This window comes from Chionomys nivalis, chromosome 3 (assembly GCF_950005125.1).
Source record: "Chionomys nivalis chromosome 3, mChiNiv1.1, whole genome shotgun sequence".
Classification (NCBI taxonomy): Eukaryota; Metazoa; Chordata; class Mammalia; order Rodentia; family Cricetidae; genus Chionomys; species Chionomys nivalis.
In genome coordinates this window covers 124702693-124725313 of record NC_080088.1, presented here as the reverse complement: position 1 = coordinate 124725313, position 22621 = coordinate 124702693, and the positions used below count along the sequence as shown (strand labels likewise).

General features: G+C 51.7%; 1 protein-coding gene across 1 annotated transcript in view; it reads left to right on the top strand.

Annotated features, from left to right (window-relative positions):
- LOC130871660 (small G protein signaling modulator 1-like) overlaps positions 1–22621 on the top strand; it is an 89297-nt gene that overhangs the window by 37249 nt on the left and 29427 nt on the right. Inside the window, exons 6-19 of the mRNA XM_057765206.1 lie at positions 1971–2133; positions 3904–4056; positions 5260–5278; positions 5329–5377; positions 5552–5697; positions 5819–5950; positions 8914–9038; positions 11149–11216; positions 12460–12623; positions 12760–12892; positions 14224–14388; positions 15657–15795; positions 17786–17850; positions 18401–18546. Of these exons, the coding sequence (XP_057621189.1) occupies positions 1971–2133; positions 3904–4056; positions 5260–5278; positions 5329–5377; positions 5552–5697; positions 5819–5950; positions 8914–9038; positions 11149–11216; positions 12460–12623; positions 12760–12892; positions 14224–14388; positions 15657–15795; positions 17786–17850; positions 18401–18546 (1667 nt within the window). The remainder of the gene's footprint in view (positions 1–1970; positions 2134–3903; positions 4057–5259; positions 5279–5328; positions 5378–5551; positions 5698–5818; positions 5951–8913; positions 9039–11148; positions 11217–12459; positions 12624–12759; positions 12893–14223; positions 14389–15656; positions 15796–17785; positions 17851–18400; positions 18547–22621) is intronic.

Sequence of the window (22621 nt, the reverse complement as noted above, 5' to 3'; positions counted from 1 at the left end):
ACTCTGTCTCAAAGCAGAATTGTAAAGAGCTCCATCCCCAGCCCCTTGCACCCAATCCCAGCATTCAGGAGACAGGGACAGAAGCAGTGGATCATTGTGAGATTAAGGCCAGCCTGATCTACATAAAGAGTTCTAGGCTAGCTATACCCACATACTGAGACCTTGGCTTAAAAATAATAAGAAGAATATCAGACTGATGCTCTTTGGGAGTGGGAGAAACTGAAAGACATTGAATGCAGTGTAAAGTTTTCTCATTCTCTGTTGTTTGGGGAGCATTGTCAGAAAGACCTAAACAGACACATCCAAACCCCGGGGGCCGATTGACCAATCCTAGAGGACTGTACAGGTCAGCTAAAAGCCCCATTTTATGTAAGCCCCCAGGAGCCCTGCCCAGAATGCCCATCTGCATGTGCAGATAGCGCGCCATCAGGCATTCCTCAAAATGAAGTACCTTCAACACGAAATGAAGGAACCCAGTGACAAAAAAAAATAGCCAAGTCCCTAGTGTCTCTCCGTATGTGTGTGCTTTGCCAAACGCCAGTTGGCTCACCGTTTCAGGGTGTGCTCACCAGAGCTCTCGCTGCACGGTTTTGTGGCAGGTACAGGGCAAGATCAGTTCTAACAGTTGTTTACTACCCAGCAAGGGGGAGATCTTACTGTATATTCACTTGTCAGTGAGCACTGAGTATGCACCTAATGCATACCGGTGGAAAATAGAAAGAGGATTCCCAGGCAATGATGGTGGTTGTGTGGTGATGATGATGATTGTGGTGATAGTGGTGATGATGGTGATGGTGGTGATGATGGTAATGGTGGTGATGATGGTGATGGTGATGATGATGGTGACGGTGGTGATGGTGATGGTGGTCATGATGGTGATGGTGGTCATGATGGTGATGGTGGTGGTGGTGACGGTGATGGTGGTGATGGTGGTGATGATGATGGTGATGGTGGTGATAATGGCGATGAAGGTGATGATAATTGTTGTCTCAGGGTATAGTTGCTGTGATAAAACACCATAGCCAAAAGCAGCTTTGGAAGTTTCACTTACACTTCCCTCACTGATGGAAGTCAGGACAGGAACTCAAACAGGACAGGAGCCTGAAGGCAGGAGCTGATGAAGAGGCCATGGAGGGGAGCTGCTGCTGGCTTGCTCAGCCTGCTTTCTTATAGAACCCAGGACCACCAGCCCAGGGGTGGCCCCACCCACAGTGGCCTGGGCCTCCCACATTCATCAGTGATTAAGAAAATTCCCTACAGGCTTGTGTTCAGCCTGATCTTATGGAGACGTTTTCTCAGTTGAAGTTCCCTCTTTGCCGATGACTACAGCTTGTGTAAAGTTGACATAAAATCTAGACAAGGCAATGGTGATGATGATGATGATGACGATGGTGAAGATGGTGGTGGTGACAATGGTGAGGTTAGTGATAGTGGTGACGATAGTGTGGATGGTGATGATAACGATGATACTGATGATAACGGAGACAATGGTGATAACAGGTGATGATGGTGAGGGTGAAGAAGGTAATGGCAGTGGCCACAGCTGATGGACATGATGGTGGGATGGTGGCTGTGATGTCAAAGATGGCAATGGTTTCTTTAACTCAGGTGAGGCTCGTCAATATCTGTCTTCTTGTCAGCAAGGACGCCTGGACTCAGAAAGAGCTCTCTGTGTGGGCTCTAAGAATGTCCTGTGCACTTTGTCCTGTATCCTAACAGCATCCTGATAGATCACTGCTCACCCTGCACCCCCTTTTAAGGGGGGGACAAAGGCAGAAAGGGGGAAGTCATTAGTCCACAGCAGGCTGCTGGTTGACAGAGGTGAGCAGCCGTGGCCAACCTTGACCCCAACCTCTCTTGATTCCTTTGGTGCACCTGACGAGTGGGCATGGATGTATTTTCTCATGGTGTTAAGTTGTTCTTGGTGCTAAGGAGTGTGGACCGAGCTACTGATCACCGTGTCCCCACAGCGGCAGTGGAGGCCTGTGTGCTGCACGGGCTGCGGCGGAGGGCTGCTGGCTTCCTGCGAAGCAACAAGATTGCCGCGCTCTTCATGAAGGTGGGCAAAGGCTTCCCTCCGGCCGAGGAGCTGAGCCGCAAGGTGCAGGAACTAGAGCAGCTCATCGAGAGCGCGTGAGTGTGGCATGGGGGGGCATCAGTGTGCATTGCTCCTTAGCTTGGTGAGGGCCCATGCCTCCTGTCTATCTGTCTCTCTCTCTCTTCCTGTCTGCTCCTCAGGCCCACCAGTTGCTCCTGCCCCAGAGCCTTGGCACATGCTCCGCCAACTTGTCACTCCGCTCCCCCAGCTCTCTAAATCCCGCCCACTTCCATCATCTCTGTCCCATCCCCCTGTTATTTCACTCCCTGTCTTCCTGTCTGTAGTTACACTTGCATTGTTCTTTCCCCAACCATGAACTTGAGTCTGAGAATGCAAGAATAGGCTGCCACGTCTGTGTCCCCAGCCTCCAGGCTGCCACATCTGTGTCCCCAGCCTCCAGGCTGCCACGTCTGTGTCCCCAGCCTCCAGGCTGCCACGTCTGTGTCCCCAGCCTCCAGGCTGCCACGTCTGTGTCCCCAGCCTCCAGGCTGCCACGTCTGTGTCCCGAGCCTCCAGGCTGCCACGTCTGTGTCCCCAGCCTCCAGGCTGCCACGTCTGTGTCCCCAGCCTCCAGGCTGCCACGTCTGTGTCCCGAGCCTCCAGGCTGCCACGTCTGTGTCCCCAGCCTCCAGGCTGCCACGTCTGTGTCCCCAGCCTCCAGGCTGCCACGTCTGTGTCCCCAGCCTCCAGGCTGCCACATCTGTGTCCCCAGCTTCCAGGCAGTGTTTAGCTCCCGGCTCATCGCACAAGATGGCTGTTGAGAGATTAAGTGCCAACTGGAAACCATGCCCCCATTTTATTTCTGTGTGTGTGATGTGTATACCCGTGTACATGTTCACACGTGGGCATGTGTGTGTGTGTGTCTGGGTGGAAACCGGAGGTTGGCATAAATGCCATCCTTGGTCACTCTCCACCTTGTCCACTGAGGCCAGGTCTCTTCTTGAACTCAGAGCCAGATCTGCTGGCTTAGCCTATCTTGGAGACCTGCAGCAAAAGGGCTCTGTGGGAGAGGTGGGCATGTGGGAAACTGAATGGGGCTGTGTCCTGCTGGACCATGGAGCCGTGGGATGGTAGTGGGTGAGGCCATGGGACCCTCATGGCCATAGTACACAGTTACCTTCCCAAGGACAGCAGGGTGTCTTTAAAAGAACCTAGGATCTAAGCCTCCTTGGCCATTCTTTTCTAGAAGGGGGAGGGGAGTGGAAAGAGAGGGAAGGAGAGACAGCAGAAGAGGAGAAAGGACAGGGGCTGGCATCTGGCTTCCCTGCTGGCAGAGCTTGCAGTGTTCTGCTCATTCTTGGCTGCTCTCTGCCTGATGCTTTCACTCTCCCCCACTCACACCATCACCCCCACCCTCTACCCTCACCCCACCATCATCCCTACTCCCAACCTTTACCCCCACCCTTTAACCTCACCCTCCAACCATCACCCACACCCCACTGTCACCCCCACCCTCTACCCCCACCCTACCTAAACTCCCACCCCTACCCTCACCCACACCTGTACTATCACCCTCACCCCATCCACACCCCACCCCTACCCTCACCCCCACCCTCTACCCTCACCCCACCATCATCCCTACTCCCAACCTTTACCCCCACCCTTTAACCCCACCCTCCAACCATCACCCCCACCCCACCATCACCCCCACCCTCACCCACCCTCATCCCCACCCCATCTGCACCCCTACCCTCACCCCCACCCTCACCCCCACCTTCCCATCTATGCATCAGGAGTGAGGAGGGCACTTATTCTATGGATTCCCTCTTTCCTGATTGTGTTCTCTCCTCCTGATGGTCTCAAAGGAGAAACCAGATCCAGGGCCTGCAGGAGAATGTGCGGAAGCTGCCGAAACTGCCCAACTTGTCCCCGCTGGCCATCAAGCACCTGTGGATCCGCACTGCCCTGTTTGAGAGGGTCCTGGACAAAATAGTTCACTATCTGGTGGAAAACAGCAGGTAAGAGGCATGCTCTGTGGCCGCCTGGTGGACCATTCTGGGAACTGCACCCTTGAGAATAAATAAGATTTTCTCAAGTTTGAAAAGCTTAAATAAAAGCTGCTGGGCGGTGGTGGCGCACGCCTTTAATCCCAGCACTCAGGAGGCAGAGGCAGGCGGATCTGTGTGAGTTTGAGGCCAGCCTGGTCCAGAAGAGCTAGTTCCAGGACAGGAACCAAAGCTATGGAGAAACCCTGTCTCGAAAAAAAAAAAAAAAAAAAAAGCTTCCTGGAGGTTTGACCCTGAACTACTGCAGTTTGAAACCTGGAGAGGATTCAGGTATTGAACAGCAGTGTGGAAACAGGGGCTTCACATTTCGGGCAAGACGGAGGGATCTTGGATCCCATCCTTTTGCGGTTTCCTCCACTTGGTAGCTGACAGCTACCCTACCTCTCTGTGCCTCGGTGGTCTCTTCTGCTTAAAAGCACATGGTGGTTTACAGCAAATCTATAGAAATGAATTTAGTGGGCCACAGTATGTCAAAAATACACAATGACTCTAGACGCTTCCTCTCCTGACTCAGATTAATCGGCTGAAAAGGTTTTATGGCGTGAGACTTCTTGTTCGGCACCCATCCTGGTAACTACAGCCACACATCAGCTACCATGTGGGTGCCGTCAATCAGACCCGCGTACTCTCAAAGTGAGAACTTAACCATGCAGCCTCCCAGAGCCCTTCTAACTTTTGTGTCCTTATTAATAGTTCCATTTAGATGAGTTTTCATTCCTGTTACTGCTCACAAACAGGTGAACCCCTTCAGCACGGACATTGTATTGATGACATCATGCATTTATCAGGGTCAAATTTCAGGGACCTGGGGCTTGATGTTGACATTTATTTTGACGACCAGGGTAGGACAGCCTGTTAGCACAGCCTTTGAATCTACAGTACAGCATGCTAGACCTCACTGTTTTGCCTTGGAAACAGAAGAACAGCATCCCGAGAGCCTCACTTCTGACTCCTTTGCTCTCCTAAAGTCCTCGGGGCCCATGAACACCAGGCCAGGCGCCTTTCGTCAATTGTTTTGCTTAGCCTATGAGATACAGCTATTGTCCCCCTGCAGCTGAGGTTCTGAGCTGGGCTCCTGGGGTGTGGAACCTAGTCCACCCACGTGCGCCCTCTGCTGGTCTCCATGCAGACCCGCATGTCCTTCCCTCCCACTAGTAAATACTATGAGAAGGAGGCTTTTTTTTTTTTTTTTTTTTTTTTTAAAAAAAAAAAAAAGAGAAGGAGGCTCTCTTGATGGACCCTGTGGACGGCCCCATCCTTGCCTCTTTGTTAGGTAAGTAGGCTCTGGGCTGCATCTGGTCCTTTGCTCTAGGGGTTCAGGGACCTGTCTCTTGCTCTAGTGGACTCTGGGGCATCCTAACTGCCTGGAAAGAAAGGGAACGATCTGAGGCAGTTGGGTGGGCACACTTTTGGGGACTCCAGTTTCCCAGCCCTGTGTTCTCCGCAGTGGGGCCCTGTGCCCTGGAGTATACCAAGATGAAGACCGCTGACCACTTCTGGACTGACCCCTCAGCTGATGAGCTGGTCCAGAGACACCGGATCCACAGTTCACATCTGAGACAGGACTCGCCCACCAAGCGGCCGGCACTCTGTGTGAGATGAGTGGGCAGTGGGAGGGCCTTGGACAGGGCCTGCACTTGGCCTTGGGGCAGGGAACGGGGTGGGAGGCCTGAGGGCCACTCACAGGTGCATCTCTGTCCTTTCATGACACCAGATCCAGAAGAGGCATTCGAGCGGCAGCATGGACGACCGACCATCCGTCTCTGCCCGGGACTACGTAGAATCCCTGCATCAGAACTCTAGGACCACCCTGCTCTATGGCAAGAACAACGTCTTGGTTCAGCCAGTGAGTTGGGTGGGCCTAGATCATGCTCTGAGGGCTTGACTACAGGCTATGGGAGAGGGAAGGTCCCTCAAGCTTTAGGCTGCCTATCCATTTATTCATCCATTTGCCTACATATTGATTTATCTACCCACCTACCTGCCCATCTGTTCATTCATAAATTTACCAAAAACTCCATCTAAGCATCTGTTCATCTACCTATATAATCACCCACCCATCCAACCTCCATCTGTGTGTTGGCTTCATCTACCCAGCAGTGTCTCCATCCATCCATCCACCCACCCATCCATCCATCCATCCAACACCCATCCATCCATCCAACCACCTATCTATCACCTACCTCTATCCATCTATTCACCCATCCATACACCCACCCATCCATCCATCCATCCATCCAACACCCATCCATCCATCCAACCACCTATCTATCACCTACCTCTATCCATCTATTCACCCATCCATCCATCCAACCACCCATCCATCCATCCATCCAACCACCTGTCTATCCATCCAACCATCCATCCATCCATCCATCCATCCATCCATCCATCCATCCAACACCCATCCATCCATCCAACCACCTATCTATCACCTACCTCTACCCATCTATTCACCCATCCATCCATCCGCCTATCCATCCATCCATCCATCCATCCATCCATCCATCTGTCCATCCATCCATCCTTCCATCCATCCATCCATCCATCCATCCATCTCTCCATCCATCCATCCATCCATCCATCTCTCCATCTATCTATCTATCTATCTATCTATCTATCTATCTATCCATCCATCCAGCCATCCATCCATCCATCCATCATGCATCCAACCTTCCATCCATTCACCTATCCATCCATCCACTCACTCAAAAATTTCTATTCCTCCATTTGCCAGTACCCTCCTACCTACATAATGTATCCATATATTTGCTTGTCCATCCATCTACCCAGTCATCATCTCTGTATCCAGCCTCCCACTTGTTCATTCATCCCTTTGTCAATCCATCTGCCAGTAAGCAATCGTCCTCCATTCACTCCCCTGTATCCATCTGGCTGAGTACCCATCCATATCTTCGTCTACTTACTTATACATACACATATACATGCATAATCTAGGCATCCGCACATCTCTATATAGGTACAAATGGCCATATTTCTAGCTAGCTGCCCTGCCAGCAGCTCTTCCGTTCTCTACACCTCCCGCCACCAATTGCTAATCTTTCTACCCACCTACCGGCTTGTCCACTTAGTCTGTCTGTACATCCCTGTCCACCAGGCCATCTGCCTGGCTGTGCGCTCTTGCTGTCGCTCAGCGAACGGCGTGGCAGAGGTGTGGCGCTGAGAAGGTGGACCTTTCTGTCACTGACATCTGGCCAGTGCTCACTGTGAAGGGCCTCATGCTGCACTAACGTAGAGATGGCAACGTTGAAACCCACATAAGGGGCAGCATTATGATTTGCTCTCACACTGATTTGCTTCAGTGAATTGGTTGCCTTCTGTGCTCCAACAGCTGCCTGGGCACAAGGGCAGAGCATGAAGCATGAGCAGCCCCTGCCCTGAGGCAGTGTCCCTCGCTGTCCTCAGGGTCCCTGGGTTACAATCAGTGTGGTGTTTGGGCCCAGCTGGAAGAAAGCAGGAAGAGGCCCCACAGCCTCAACCGCTGGGTGACCCTGGGCAGGTCATTCCACCGTGTGGCCTGTCATATCTGCATCACACTGGGTGCAAGGTCCAAGTTTCTCAGACTAGGAAGTCATGAGTTTAAGATGCAGCTGGATTTCAAGTGACCAACAAGAAGCTTCTGTTGCTAAGGACTGGGTGCTGCTCAAAGGCAGAGGGCTTAGTGGGCCCAAGGTACCATCCACATCAGAGAGGGAGAAGAGAAAAGAGGAGGGAAATGGAGAGAGAGAAAGAATACGAGTCATCCAGATATTGAAACACGACCATGCCAGGCTCTGGTGGCAGAGACAAGTGGTTGTCATGATCTATATATGGCTCCCAAAGCCTTAAGCATTTCCTGTCAGTCTCTCAATACAAAAACTTTGGTGACCTCTCACCCAGAAGTTCTGATAAGCACAGAGTGAGTGCTTTCATCTCCAATGAGGGTCTGAAGGCCCATGGACCACGCCATCCCTGCTTTCCAAGGAGATCTGGGGCTGGGTGACCTGGGGAGATGAAAAATGGACTGTCACCCTGTTCTCAAGGCCACGTCACAACGGCATCGTCTCTCAAAGCTGACTCACAGGCTCCTCTGCCAGGAGATGCTTAAAACGGACTCATATGTCTTCCCTGCAAAATAACAGCCCTGCCAAGCTCAACGGAGGAGTGATTGACAGAGATGAGACTGAGCCTGCGTGTGATCACGCAACGACAGCCACTTCACAGCTGTGAGATGCCACAGGAAATCAGATGTGTCCCAAATCGGCGAAAGATAAGACTGTGACTCAGAAGTGGAGGGCTCCTTCCCAGAAGAGCGATGGGAGCATTTTCTTGCCCACCCTCTAACTTGGAGTGATGGGAAGTGGGTGAGAGAGCCCATGGGTAGATTCTGGGTAGATGGAAGATTGGGCTGTGGGGTGGAAGCACAGAAGAGTGTTAGGAGGAAGGTTTTCTGGGTGACACCTATGGGGTGCGGTGTAGGTTACCTGCCCTCTCTTTACCCCTGAAGACTGGCCTAGATCCAGGCCTTTGTAAAGGGGGCGATGTTGGAGCCACAGCCTCCTTTACTGGGTCCAGAGGAACCTTGGGGTGGAGACAGTCTCAAGAGGGAGACGTGGGGGCATGTGCTGGGGCGAGCAGCTTTCACAGCTGGACTCTGCCAAGCTCACCCTGGATGCTCGGCTGTGGGTGGCTTTGCTCAGCACGGCACCGGGAAGGTGCCAAGTGGTGGCAACCAACAGCTCAGCTCTTGGGTTCTGCTTCTGTGTCCAGCAACATGGCCTGGCCTGAGTTCTCCTCTCCTCTCTGCAGAGGGATGACATGGAAGCCGTGCCAGGGTACCTGTCCCTGCACCAGACGGCTGATGTCATGACCTTGAAGTGGACACCCAACCAGCTGATGAATGGGTCTGTGGGGGACCTGGACTATGAAAAGAGGTAAGAGAACTTCAGATGAGTCCCCTTCACTCCCCTAAGCACAAGGATGCTCTCTTCTCAGTGGAGGATGGCCCTGCCTGCCATTCTTCCTGGTTGGCATGGTCACCTACTAGCCTCCTTGCTGCTGTGGCCTCAGAAAGAACACCAGCCTTGGGAGCACCCGGAGACAGAGTGGCAGAGCCTGGGTGGGGTTGGGGGTGGGGTAGGCATGGTCGGCCATCACATCCATACATCTGCTCTCCAGGGCCGGTGAGATGGCTCAGGGAGCAAAGGTGCCTTCCACCAAGCCTGACAACCTGAGCTCTATCCCTGGGACCCATCTGGTAGAAGGAGAGAAGTGACCTCTAACCTCCACTCATTCGACATGACGTGCACTCCCCACACACACATTAATTAATTGATTAATTAATTTTTAAAGGCAATTTAAAGAATTCGTAAATATGCTTCCCCGACCTATCAAACTGTAAGAATAGCAAATATAGAGACTGCAAATGACACCTTAGCCAAGCTGTCAGACTGTCAGACTGAATCAGGAAGTGCCCCCAGCCAAGTGGCCTTGAGCAATCACCTCCACAACCCCCAGCCTCAGTTTCCTCATCTGCACTGCAGGGTGTGCATACACGTGCAGGGGGACCGATAAATCCAAAGGGCACTGTGGTTGCTGACCACCATCAAGGATGTCTGCTCCCTGGCCGTTGGCATGGCCAGCTGGTGGCCCAGGGTAGGAAGGCCTGTAATGAGATTCTGCTCTGACTCCAGCTGAGAGGCAGAAGGGTGGAGGTGTCAGAAGTGGGATGCAGCCACTGGCTTGGTACCTGTGTTAGTCTGGGTCCTCCCGAGCGGGTGCCATGAAAGGATCTCTGAAAAAGAAATGTCTCGGGGAAGGACCTGGGGGCGGGAAGCTGAGGGCAGAAGCAGGGGTTGAAAGGAAAAGACTCAGATTGCCATGCATGGTGACAGGAGAGAAGGGAGACGGTCACACAGGGGAGAGAGTCTACCCGGCTGTCTAGGGGAGCCTGGGCTAGAGGACTCTGTAACGGGGCCTCCTCTTTCCCCAGGATGGGCCTTGATCATGCCCATGTGCTTACATGGCAGCTTGGTAGGACCATGGTCAATCTGGGAGTGGCTTCGCTACCGGGGAGCGCTGAGCTCTGCTCCCTGGTCCGGAGTTTCTGAGTGGTTGCGTTCCTAGGCTTCCACAGAGCCCACATTCCCAGGTGTCCCCTCCAAGGTGTTCTGATGGGGAAAATCATTTTAGAATAATGGTGGTTCTAAGCTAGAAGCACATGCTTAGTCAGTACTCAGAGTGACCCTGCCCAAGGCATTGTGCTCTGAGCTGACTGTATGGGGGGCTCTGGGTTGAGTCCTTCAAATGAAGGCTCTGTTGAATCCCCAAAGAAACACTACAGTAGGGATCTTATTGGATTCTCCAGTTTATAGTCCGGGAAACTGAGGCTTAGATTAACCCTCAAGTCATACTACCTACCCAGGTAAGGTCAGAGCTGGGAGTGGCCATTCTAACTTCTGCCTGTGGTCACATGGTGGCCTGGAGGGAAGGTTCTGGGCTAGTATAGCTACCTAACTTCCAGGTGCAAAAATGTCAAGTCCAAGCTAATTGGAGCATTTGTCCAATGATCCAGGAGTCCAAGAGCAGGAGACTGAAGGCTGGACCCAGGGAGCTGAATGGCCATGCCTGGACTCATCCTGTCTTTGCTTTCCTGACCTTCCATGCATGGTCTGAACATCCCTGGGCAGCAAGGAGCTCTCCTGGGCTGTCTAGGCATAAATAGGAAGGATCGTTCCCGCCCACTGATGTGCTTGAGTAATGGTGCCAATCATGCATCAATCACTGTGACCGCTCAGTGCTGATTGGCCAGCCTGGGTCATCCCAGAGTCCCAGGGTAGAGATTTGGCAAAGTTCTGCTCAGGTAACCATGTAGCTAGGGAGGAGGGATTCTTCAGAAAGTTGAGGTACTGAGACCAAAAGAAGGGGGGATGGCTGGATAGTCTGGGGACACAGATACTGGAACAAGTGGGTCTTGGTGAAGGCAGAGGTGCCCCTGCATTGGTCTTCTGGTCTCCTGCAGTCTCCCCCACTTTCCCTTTCCAGCGTCTACTGGGACTACGCTGTGACCATCCGCTTAGAGGAGATCGTTTACCTTCACTGTCACCAGCAAGGTAGGGACCGCAGAGACAGTGGGTGGCTAGGCATTCATCGTGGGTCCCTGGCCCTCCTCACCACCTCACCTCACTGCCATAGCAAAGAAGGTAGGGACAGTGGGTGGCTAGGCGTCCACCGTGGGTCCCTGTCCCTCCTCACCACCTCACCCTGTTCCTTTATTTAGCATCACAGGAAACCTGTGTGTCTCCTCAAGCAAATGGCTTTACCTTCCTGAGTGTGCTGCTCAGAGTCATTGTAACCACTTAGTGACAGGGTGGCCTTGTGCAGTCACATACAGAGTGACACAGACTGTTGACTCTGGAGACAGGACTTAAACCCATATATTTCTAAGTCCAAGATCAGTGGTATACAGACCTGAGATCAGTAACCTGAACATTCCATTAAAACCGGAAGAAGGTACATTTAGAACAAACAGGGTTCACTGTGTCTCATCTAGGTATGGAACTCAATGGTTTAATCCCCTTTACGAAGGCAGACTTGGATACTGTCCAGGCTTTGCAACTTACCAGCTGTGTGACCTTGGGGATGGTACAAAACCTGTCTGAGCCTTTGTTTTTTTTTTTTTTTTTTTTTTTTTTTTTTAAATATTTATTTATTATGTATACAATATTCTGTCTGCGTGTATGTCTGCAGGCCAGAAGAGGGCACCAGACCTCATTACAGATGGTTGTGAGCCACCATGTGGTTGCCGGGAATTGAACTCAGGACCTTTGGAAGAGCAGGCAATGCTCTTAACCACTGAGCCATCTCTCCAGCCCCCTGAGCCTTTGTTTTTTTTTTTTTTTTTTTTTTTGTTTTTTTTTTTTTTTTTTTTTTTTTTGGTTTTTCGAGACAGGGTTTCTCTGTGGTTTTGGAGCCTGTCCTGGAACTAGCTCTGTAGACCAGGCTGGTCTCGAACTCACAGAGATCCGCCTGCCTCTGCCTCCCAAGTGCTGGGATTAAAGGCGTGCGCCACCACCGCCCGGCCCCTGAGCCTTTGTTTTGTCCCTTGTGAAATAGGTGATCATAGCTAAGCCTTTCAGGGATATTCTGGGGGTTACCGTAAGACAGAACTTTTAATATACAGTGTTGGTATGCATTAGGTGTCAAATACATGCTCTTAGCAGTCACCTACAACCCAGAGCCTCAGAGTGGCTCCCCTGACCTGGTTGGTCTTGGGGGTGGATGCATGTGTTGGTACTGCACCATGCTTCGCAGTGACACCTGCCGTTCTCTCTTGTCTGGTGGTGGTGGTGGCAGTGGACAGTGGTGGGACTGTCGTGCTGGTGAGCCAGGATGGAATCCAGAGGCCGCCCTTCCGCTTCCCCAAGGGTGGGCACCTGTTACAGTTCCTCTCCTGCCTGGAGAATGGATTGCTTCCGCATGGGCAGCTGGACCCACCACTTTGGTCACAGCGAGGAAAGGTGAGGTGTGGGGTCCTTGAGAAGGCAGAGGCGATGCCAGCCATGGGGTATCACTGGACCCCACTATGAGACCCGCAGTGTTGCTGGGCGTGGGGACAGATGGCTCTGAAGTCTGCCCTGGAATGTGTTCCTGCAGGGAAAGGTATTTCCTAAGCTGCGCAAGCGGAGCCCACAGGGGTCCTCGGAGTCCACATCATCAGATAAAGAGGATGACGAAGCCACAGATTACGTGTTCTGCATCATCTACCCTGGCATGCAGTCCGAATTTGGTAAGCAGCCCTCGGCCCTGCACTCACCGGCTCCTTCTGAGATCTACTCCAAAAGTTACAAGTAGCGGGCTGGGGCCAGCAAAGGGAGCTCAAAGCCATAAGTGGTCCAGTGCCTCCCACCTCCCCCAAAATGAGAACCAACAGCACCCACTGGGCAGGAGGTGACACTAATAGTGACGGTGCCGTGGGCTCTGGAAGCCTGGCGTGACGTGGTCAGGTTTCTTCTCATCCCCTCCCCAGCCTTCTTTTTCCTTGTCTGTGAAATGGGCTGTCTGCTGCAGGCATTCGGCACACACTGAACAGATGCACGCTAGCCGCTGTGTGACCCTCTTACCAGTATCTCACTGCGAGTTACAAGGAGCCAATGCAAGCACAATGATCTGAGTTCAAATATCTAATAAAAAGCCAAGCTTGACTACACATGCCCATAACCCCAGCTTTGGAGGATGGAGCTAGGCAAACACCATACATTCCCTGGGTAATCAGCACAGCCAAAATGGCAAGCCTTCAAGTTGTAAGAGACCTTCAGTGGAATAAAGTGACAAGGAATAGAGATACCCCCCGATCTTGCTCTGACCTCTGCACACAAGCATACTTGTGCATGCAGCACTTAAGTGCCCGCACGCGTGCATCCACACACATGTGAAGCGGGCATGGTATAATGGCAGGCACTTGCTACCCAGTGCTAGGGAGTCAGAGTCAGGCGGTTCCCTGGGTCTTGCTAGCCAGCCAGCTTATTCTACTTGCCAAGTTCCAGGCCAGTGAGAGACTGTCTCAAAAGCCAAAATAAGTGCATGGTATTGGAGAACAACCCTTGAGACTGACCTCTGGCCTCCACAAGCATTGCACAAACATGCACTGATATTCACACATACGTGTGCACCTGTTCAAACACACATGTGCATGCACATGTGCGCATGCACACACACAAGCCTGGATTGAGCCAGGTGTGATGGAGCACACTGTAATCCAACACTCAGGAGTCTGAAGCAGGAGGAATGTGAGTGTGAGGCTGGCCGGGGCTGCCGGGCAGTGCACGTCTCAAAGAGAAACAGGCCCTAGCTCTCCCCGTTACCGCTGTTATTGCCACTGTTCGGAATGTCTGTTATTTCTGAAACACGGGTCACCAAGGATAAATGGCAAACCTGATCTAGTGCCTGGCACTGAGTGGGCAGTTTATAAATGTCCTGTGTTTTCTTCTCTAATCCGCACAATATATGTGGGGCAGAGCAGGGGAGGGTTAGAGCCCAGGGGAGCTGGTTTCTCTCTTGGTCTCTGTCCTACCCACCAGCTCTCCCTCCTCACTGATTCTTTTTGTTTTCTGTCTCAAGTTACCCTTGATCTTTTGGGCGTCCCTCGACCCGTGTCCGTTGGTCCTGCCTGGATGATGCTTGCTGCTGGCCAGTCCGTTCTGGTGGTGGCCAGGGGGATCCAGTGGGGACAAACCAGAGGGTACCTCACCATCCCCACACTGAGTGTGAAGGAGCAGCTCCCCAGTAATGTTTGGTTCCAGGTCCCCTTCTCCCGGGCTGGGTGCCACTTCAGCCATGTCATCATTTGAGTCTGTTCCCAAGGAAAATGGAAAACGGAAACAAACAAGCAGTCTTGTGCCTCTTGGTCCCCACCCCGCAGAAGGGAGCCGTTAGGTTCTGTGACTCGCGGGTGCTGACTGCATGGCGTGAGTGCTGGAGGCACGATTGCTGCCCTGTGCCTCTCTGAGTAGCCTGAGAACCTGGGTGTTTTCTGGCCAGCTCAGTGGTGAACCTGTGAGGAGAGAGGGGAGCCATACACCATTGGTGGGTGCGAGAGCCTCACTCTGTAGCCAGCATGCTTCTCTGTTGTGTGGGTAAGCATGGCCCAGTCAGCTGCAGAGCTCTGGTAACAAGGAGAGGGCACAAGAGGCTTAGTCCTTCCCCCTCTCTGGGCTTGGGGAAAGAGCCTAGGTGAGAGCGGCTGTCCTAAGGGGCCATAGCAGGTAAGAGGATGAGTCGCATCTCGTGTCCTAGAGCAGGGCTCCCCAACCCGTGCCCAGGGGCCACATCCAGCCCCTTCTGTACAGCCCAAGAGCTGGGCATGGTTTTATGTCCTTGACTGTAAAACAACAAGAGAAAAACAGGCCTTGGGCCAACAAGACAACTCAGCAAGTAAAGGACACCGTGCCTGAACCCCCAGAATCTACATCGTGGAAGGAAAGAACCTATAACCACAAGTTGGGTGCATTTGAGGATTTTGTCTCCAGGATATCGGGGGTACTAGATGGGCATATGACTTTTTAAGGACCCCCACCCACCTGAGTCACCTGGTGAAGGTGACTTCTAGTTCAGGAGTGTGAACAGCGCTACCCCCACCCAGGCCCTGGGGACTCCGCTCCTTTAGAGGCAGAGGAACTCAGGAGCACCCAGTAGGCTCCCCTCCCCTCATGCCACCTCCCTGTGAGCAGAACTGAATGAGGGCATGGCGAGGTGGGGTTGTCTGCAGGATTCCGGGCTCTGGTTGCCTCCTCTCTACTTCCGCCTTCTGCTGCTCTCCACTCTGCTCTGCAGCCGGAGTCTCTGAAGCTTGGTGGTGCTTTTCACTGGATCAGGCGGGCTGGGGGACTCCATCAGATTGTGGTTGGGCACATTTGGGACAGTCACACTCCTGTCTTCTCTGCCCCTGAGCCAGCTTTGAGGGAGCTGCTTGCTTTGGGGTCAAGTTTTTGTAATCTGTGTTGGTTTAACCAAGGTTATTGCCGGGCCCCCTTTCCACTCACTACCCACCACAGTGATCCAGGACCTGATGGATGTCTCTGTGAACAATCTTCCATCCCTATGGCAACCCAGTCCTCGGAAGTCCTCCTGCTCTTCCTGTTCACAAAGCGGCTCGGCTGATGGCAGCTCATCCAATGGCTGCAACCATGAGAGGTATGTGGGGCTCAGGCTGTACATGGAGGCACTTGAAGCACTGACCTAAGGCCTGTGGCTCTCTATCTCTTGCCTTGGCCTAAATTTTGGGAGGTGTGAACGTGGCCTGTGGATCCCCAAGGTTTAAATCGTAGCCATGTGTAGTTGTAGCCACTGGAATTCCCTCCCATGTGTCAGCCAGGGTAAGGTTCTGCTGCAGTAACAAAGAGCCCTAAAACATCAGTGGCTTTCAGTAAATGCTGACATGTCCCAAATGCTATGAGTCTGCCATGGCTCTGCTTTCTAATGGACATTGACTTGGATGTCACTAGTCACAGTGTCAGAGGCAATGGTATTTCTGTTTCAACTCAGTGGCCCCACTCACAGGGAGGCCAAGAAATACAGGCCAAGCATACACTAGGAGCCAGAAAAATTATTTAAGGATGGTCATTGTTCTGTGTGCTCCTCCACGAAACAGTAACTTAGTAGTTAGAAGGAACTAGTAAGTAGTCACCATGGACCATTGAGCAATGCTACTTTTCCCAGTGCCTGCTCTCAGAACATCTGACTTACATATCTGTATCATGGGAAGCTCGCTTCCTTGCAGAGTGTGAACCCCCCTGAGGAACTGCTCACTGTATGCACCTTGAGCAAGACCAAGTCTCACATCCTGAGGGCAGGAAGAGGGACTCCCTCCATGTAAATACCCAGGACTTCAGCCATGCTCCCTTGCCAGCAGGCTTCCTGTGTCTGTCTGCTATCCCTGGGATAGCTTCAGGATAGATGCATAAAGATTCTTCCATTCTGTCCGCTGTATGAGCACACAGCCCTCCTCGGCCCCTGTCTCCCCAGCCATGCTAGATTGTGTTCTTCTCTTTTCACTCCAACACCCTCAGGAGCTCCATGCAGAGAGCAGTGGCTCTGAGCCCTGCCTCCTGTGCAGTCCACGGGCCAAATCCATGGGCCACTTTACAGCAGATCACTTCAAACTGGTTCAAGAGGAAAACAGAAGTGTGTGTGTTGGAGTAGTTGTGTGATCCCAGCACCCAGGAGGCTGAGGCAGGAGGATTGTGGGTTCCAAGCCAGCCTGGGTTATATCATGAAACCCTGTCTCAAAAAAAAAAAAATCAAGAAAAGAAAATAGAAAAGAAAGAAAATGTACTACCATGATTGAGAGGGTCCAGGACACAGCAGCCTTGGACCTGGCTGGCCCCAGATGCTCAGAATGGGAACAGCTCGGAGGGGGGGGGGGGGCGTTCTTGTTGTCTTTAGATGGGGGTAAGTGAGCCTTTAAGGTGGTCTGTTCTTGTCTTCAGATGGGGGTGAGTGAACCTTTAAGATGGTCTGTTCTCAGGGTCTTCAGATGGGGGTAAGTGAGTCTTTAAGGTGGTCTGTTCTCGGGGTCTTCAGATGGGGATGGGTGAGCCTTTAAAGTGGTCTGTTCTTGTCTTCAGATGGGGGTGTATGAGCCTTTAAGGTGGTCTGTTCTTGTTGTCTTCAGATGGGGGTGAGTGAGCCTTTAAGGTGGTCTGTTCTTGTCTTCAGATGGGGGTGAGTGAGCCTTTAAGGTGGTCTGTTCTTGTTGTCTTCAGATAGGCGTGAGTGAGCCTTTAAGGTGGTCTGTTCTTGGGCTGGCCCTCCTGGTGGTGGCCAAGAAGACTTCCAGCAACCACTGCTATGTATCCCTCTGGCTTAGAAACTACCTAGAAGACAGTGTGTGTTTCTAGGTAGATGCAGCAAAAATCCCAAGGCTGATTCTCTTTGGCCTGGGTTGGGTTACATGACCACTTCTCAGCCAGGGTCATATGCTGGGTGATCATCCACCTGAATCCAAGCCACAGAGGCACACTGCAGGGGTGACTTCCCCAGGGAAGCCTGGGGGCCGTGTGAGTGGGAGCCGCAGCAGTCTCTCTCCACCCTGACAGTGACTTTGATCTCTGTGTGGATAGTGACGGTTCTTCTGCAGCACAGCTGAGCAGTGTGTGGCCCTCTGTCCCTTCTCCCCCCACAGGGCTCCACTAAAGCTGCTCTGTGATAACATGAAGTACCAGATCCTTTCCAGGGCTTTCTACGGATGTGAGTACTGGGCTCTGCTACTGCTGTGGTCTTCAGCAAGCACTGACTGAGGGCCTCGTGTGCCAGGCAGAGTGGATGAGGGTGCCCAGGCAGGGTGATCCTGAGGGGACAGGACCATCTTGGACAGCAGGCAGAGCACTTGGCATCTCCCAGGCTCCCTTCTCCACCCAGCAGTGACTCTGTTTGCATCTGGCCTTTGTTCTTCCTATATGAATGGGAGGCAGGCCCAGAGTGAGCCTTGAAGTCCTTGGTTCCCCTGCCTTCCTGTCCCTTCTCTGCCCACTGCACATCTGTGAATTGCTTTAACTTTCAGCAGAGAAGGGTGGTGTCCAACTAGATACAAAAGCATCCCTACGGTTTAACAGTCAAGCCACCAGTGATAGCATGCTCAACTTGCTTTCTTTGTCTAGAAGGGGGATGGTGAGAATTATCTGGGTTGGGGGGGCCCTGAAGATGGGGTGGGTAACAGGTGAGCCACATGGAGCATGCATGAGAGACTGGGTGAAGCGTGTTGGGCAGAAGATAATGTTTGCCTTCCGTCCTGGGCTAGGGCTCGCCTACTGCAGACACCTGTCCACCGTGAGGACCCACCTGTCGGCCCTGGTCAATCACATGATTGTGTCTCCAGACCTGCCCTGTGATGCTGGGCAAGGGTTGACAGCCAGCATCTGGGAGCAGTACATCCAGGACAGCACGGTGAGCAGGGCAGGGCTCGTGCACCAGAGGGCAGTGGAGCGAGGCCGTCTTGTCAGCTCAGACTCAGGGACCCAGGTAGACGTGCCCGTCTGACATGGACAGCTAACATGAACCCCATCAGATGAAACTAAGGGAGGTCAGAAAACATTCACAGGTACATCTTACCAATCCCAAACCCCATCCAGAATGTTCTGAAATGGAAGCTCTGAGCACTGACATGAAACTTAATGGAAAATCCCACACCTGACCTCACAGGACAGGTCACAAACATACCACCCACTAAAAATACTGTATAAAATGACCCGCAGGCCATGAGTCTAGGTGTATGTTAAACGTATGGATTTTGTGTTTAGACGTGGCCCATCCCTATAGATGTCTCAGTATATGTGTACACACACACACACACACAAACACACACACACAAATATTCAAACATTCACAAAAATCTGAAGTGTAAAACCCTTCAGGACCCAAGTATTAGGGACTGGGATGTTCAACTTAGAAGAGAAGAAAAGGAAACAGTTGGACTGGGCAGGATGGTGCACAGCTGTCACTGAAGCCCTCATAAAGCTGAGGCAGGGGGATTGTGAGTTTGAGGCCAGTCTCTGCCACTTTGTGAGTTCTGGGTTCACCTGAGTTCATACCATAATGTTCTGAGTAAGTTCATGGTTATGTGTTGAATGAATTCATAGCTGCTTTGGGGCACATGTGGGCCTTGGGTGGTGACCTCGACACCTGCTCCAACACTGTCTGTCTCAGGCTGCACTGGGCACCTGCTCCAACACTGTCTGTCTGTCTGTCTGTCTGTCTGTCTGTCTGTCTGTCTCAGGCTGCACTGGACACCTGCTCCAACACTGTCTGTCTGTCTATCTCAGGTTGCACTGGACACCTGCTCCAACACTGTCTGTCTGTCTCAGGCTGCCCTGGGCACCTGCTCCAACACTGTCTGTCTTGGGCTGCCCTGGGCCCCTGCTCCAACACTGTCTGTCTGTCTCAGGCTGCCCTGGGTACCTGCTCCAACACTGTCTGTCTGTCTCAGGCTGCACTGGGCACCTGCTCCAACACTGTCTGTCTGTGTCAGGCTGCCCTGGGCACCTGCCCCAACACTGTCTGTCTGTCTCTGGCTGCCCTGGGCACCTGCTCCAACACTGTCTGTCTGTGTCAGGCTGCCCTGGGTACCTACTCCAGTGCTGTCCATCTGTGCCCGTGTCTTTGTTTCTGTACCTACAGTTACAAAGCTGTGTGGAAATGCAGCCGGTGTCTGGGTTTCCCTTCCCATTGCTATCATAAATACCCCGACACGAGCAAGTTAAAGGTGTAAGGATTGATCTTCACTACAGTTCCACATCTGTTCCACTTTTGTGGGGAGGTCGAGGCTACAGGATCAGGAGGCAGCTGTTCCTGTCTCATCCACTGGCAAGAAACAGAAGGGTGACTGCAGGCAGCTCTGTTTGCACAGTTGGAGTCCCCAGGCTAGGGAATGAAGATAGGTCTTCCCACACTGGTTAACATAATCAAGCTAATTCCCCAGAGGCTTGACCAGAGCCCAGAGGGGCTCATCTCCCAGGTGATACTATTCTCTGTCAAGTTGGCAATCAGAGCTAGCCACAGCACTACATAGAGATCCTGGATCTGACCCACAGATGTGTGTGCACGCACAGAGCTGACCCACAGATGTGTATGCACGCACAGAGCTGACCCACAGATGTGTATGCACGCATAGAGCTGACCCACAGATGTATGTGCACGCACAGAGCTGACCCACAGATGTGTATGTACGCACAGAACTGACCCACAGAACACTTTACAACATACAAGTCAAAGCCAGGCATGGTGCCACACACCTTTAATCCCAGCACTCGAGAGGCAGAGGCAGGTGGATCTCTGTGAGTTCAAGTGCAATCTGGTCTACAAAGCAAGCTCCAGCACAGCCAGGGCTTCATAGTAAGACCTGTCTCAAATAAACAAAAAAGACATGTAAGTCATATACAGTAATATAGTTCATCAGGATTTTTTAATATTTTTAATATCTTTAATATAAAGATACATTTATGCCTAACTGCATATTATACAGCTCTTATATATTTCTGTGTTTATTATATATACATAGACTTTCTAAAGTTATCTATCATCCTATCTTTGATCTCTCATCTATAGCTATAGAGTTATAGAAATGTATATATAATATTGCGATATTTAGCTAGCCATAGCTTAATATTTATACCTAACCTTATTCTATATTTTTAAAAATATTTTAAGTATTTATTTTATTTTGTATGTGGGGGGCATGCAGATGCCACCGTGTGCACGTGGAGGTCGGCAGACAACAGCTTGCAGATGTTAGCTTTCTCCTCCTACCATGTTGAAACCAGGTTGCTGTGGTAGCAAGTGTCTCTACCCGCTGAGCCATCTCTTGGCCTCTAGTTGGGCGCCGTCTTCTATACCTTGTTAGCGTTCTGTTTGCAGTTCAGTAAGCAGCTCTGCTTTCAGACCCACCTTCCAGATCTCAAAGAAATAGTGAGCCAGAACTCAGCACTTTGTGTTTGTGGATGGTTCCTCACAGGAATACTCTCTCTCTCTCTCTCTCTCTCTCTCTCTCTCTCTCTCTCTCTCTCTCCCCCCCCCATCCCTCCCTTTTTCTTTTCATTTGTTGTTGCCTGGGTTGGGGGGTGGGGTGGGAATCTCACTAGATAGCCCAGGCTGGCCTTGGATTCACCCCCCCCCCACATCAGTCTCCATAGTGTTGGGGTTGGATTTGCAGACCTGCACCATGCCTGGCTTTCTTCCCACTTGTTTTAAAGACTCATGTCCAGTGGTACAGGAGCAGCGGCAGCAGCGCTTGGCACATGCCTGTCTGTACGGCTGGCATTTTGATTTTGAGAATGGGTTCCTAGAAGTAGATTGCTGTGTATTAAAACATGAAGCAGATAAGCCAGAGTACTCTCGCAACCTCCCACGGCTATAGTGTGAGCCTCCTGGTTCCTGCGGAGCTGCAGAACTGACAGGCTTCTAGACTCAGCTCCAGCTTGGCAGAGCCTGCATCTCCGGGAGAGGAGCCCACGCCTGTGTTTCTGAAGTCCCTGGAGTGCTTCTGTGATCCAATTTGGGAGACACCAGTTTAAGGTCAAATTGGATGAAACAATAGATGAGCCAGAGAGTCTCCAGTACTTCCTCCTCCCTTCCTACTGCCTGACCCTTTCTCAAGGTTTAACCACCTTCCTGTGCTGGGTACATTGAGTCTCAGGGACAAACAGTACCTGCTTTCTTGTTGCCAGGTAACACTGGGCTTATTTCTCACTGAACAGCCCTGGGAGCCCTGTCAATGGGTGCACATCTCTTTTTACCTGGGAGACTCGTGAACCTGCCATTCCCTGGCACTCAGTGTCTCTTGGGAAGCCTGTGGGAACCCACCAACTTCCCTTGCCCCCCTGCCCAGTCCTGCAAATAGCTTCCATTACTTTCTCTCACACCCATTGGCCAGAAACTGTCCTATGACCCCACCGAGTTACATAGGAGGCTGGGAAATGGAGTCTAGTGGATCCAGGAGCCCAGGAACTGGATTTTCTGTTTTCATTGTCATCTCTTCTCATCGTAACAATTGCAGTTATGGCATTTGCAAGCAATGGAAACCAAGACCATAAATAAAACGATAAGTGTTAAAATTTAGCATAGCATAGTATTACAGAGGTCTAGGGGCTGGAGAGATGGCTCAGTGGTTAAGAGCACTGGTTTTGTTGGAGGAGACCTGAGTTTGGTTCCCAGCACTCACAGCAGGCAGCTCACAGTGGCCTGTGACTCCAGTTCCCTCAGGGCACTGGAGTATAGTGCACATAGCCTCATGCAGGTACTCACACATACGCTTAAAATACATACATACAAAGGTCCAGGTTGTTTTTTTTTAACCTATAAAGTAAAATGAAGAAAGATGTAAAAGTCAATGACTTAACCTTCTATCTTAGTGTTTGAGGGGGGCAGCAAACTGAACCTGAAGCAAACAGAAGACAGGAGGAAGGATGAATCAGATCAGAGAGAGGAGAATAGAGATGATAAATAGCAATAAAACTGCCCCTCAGGA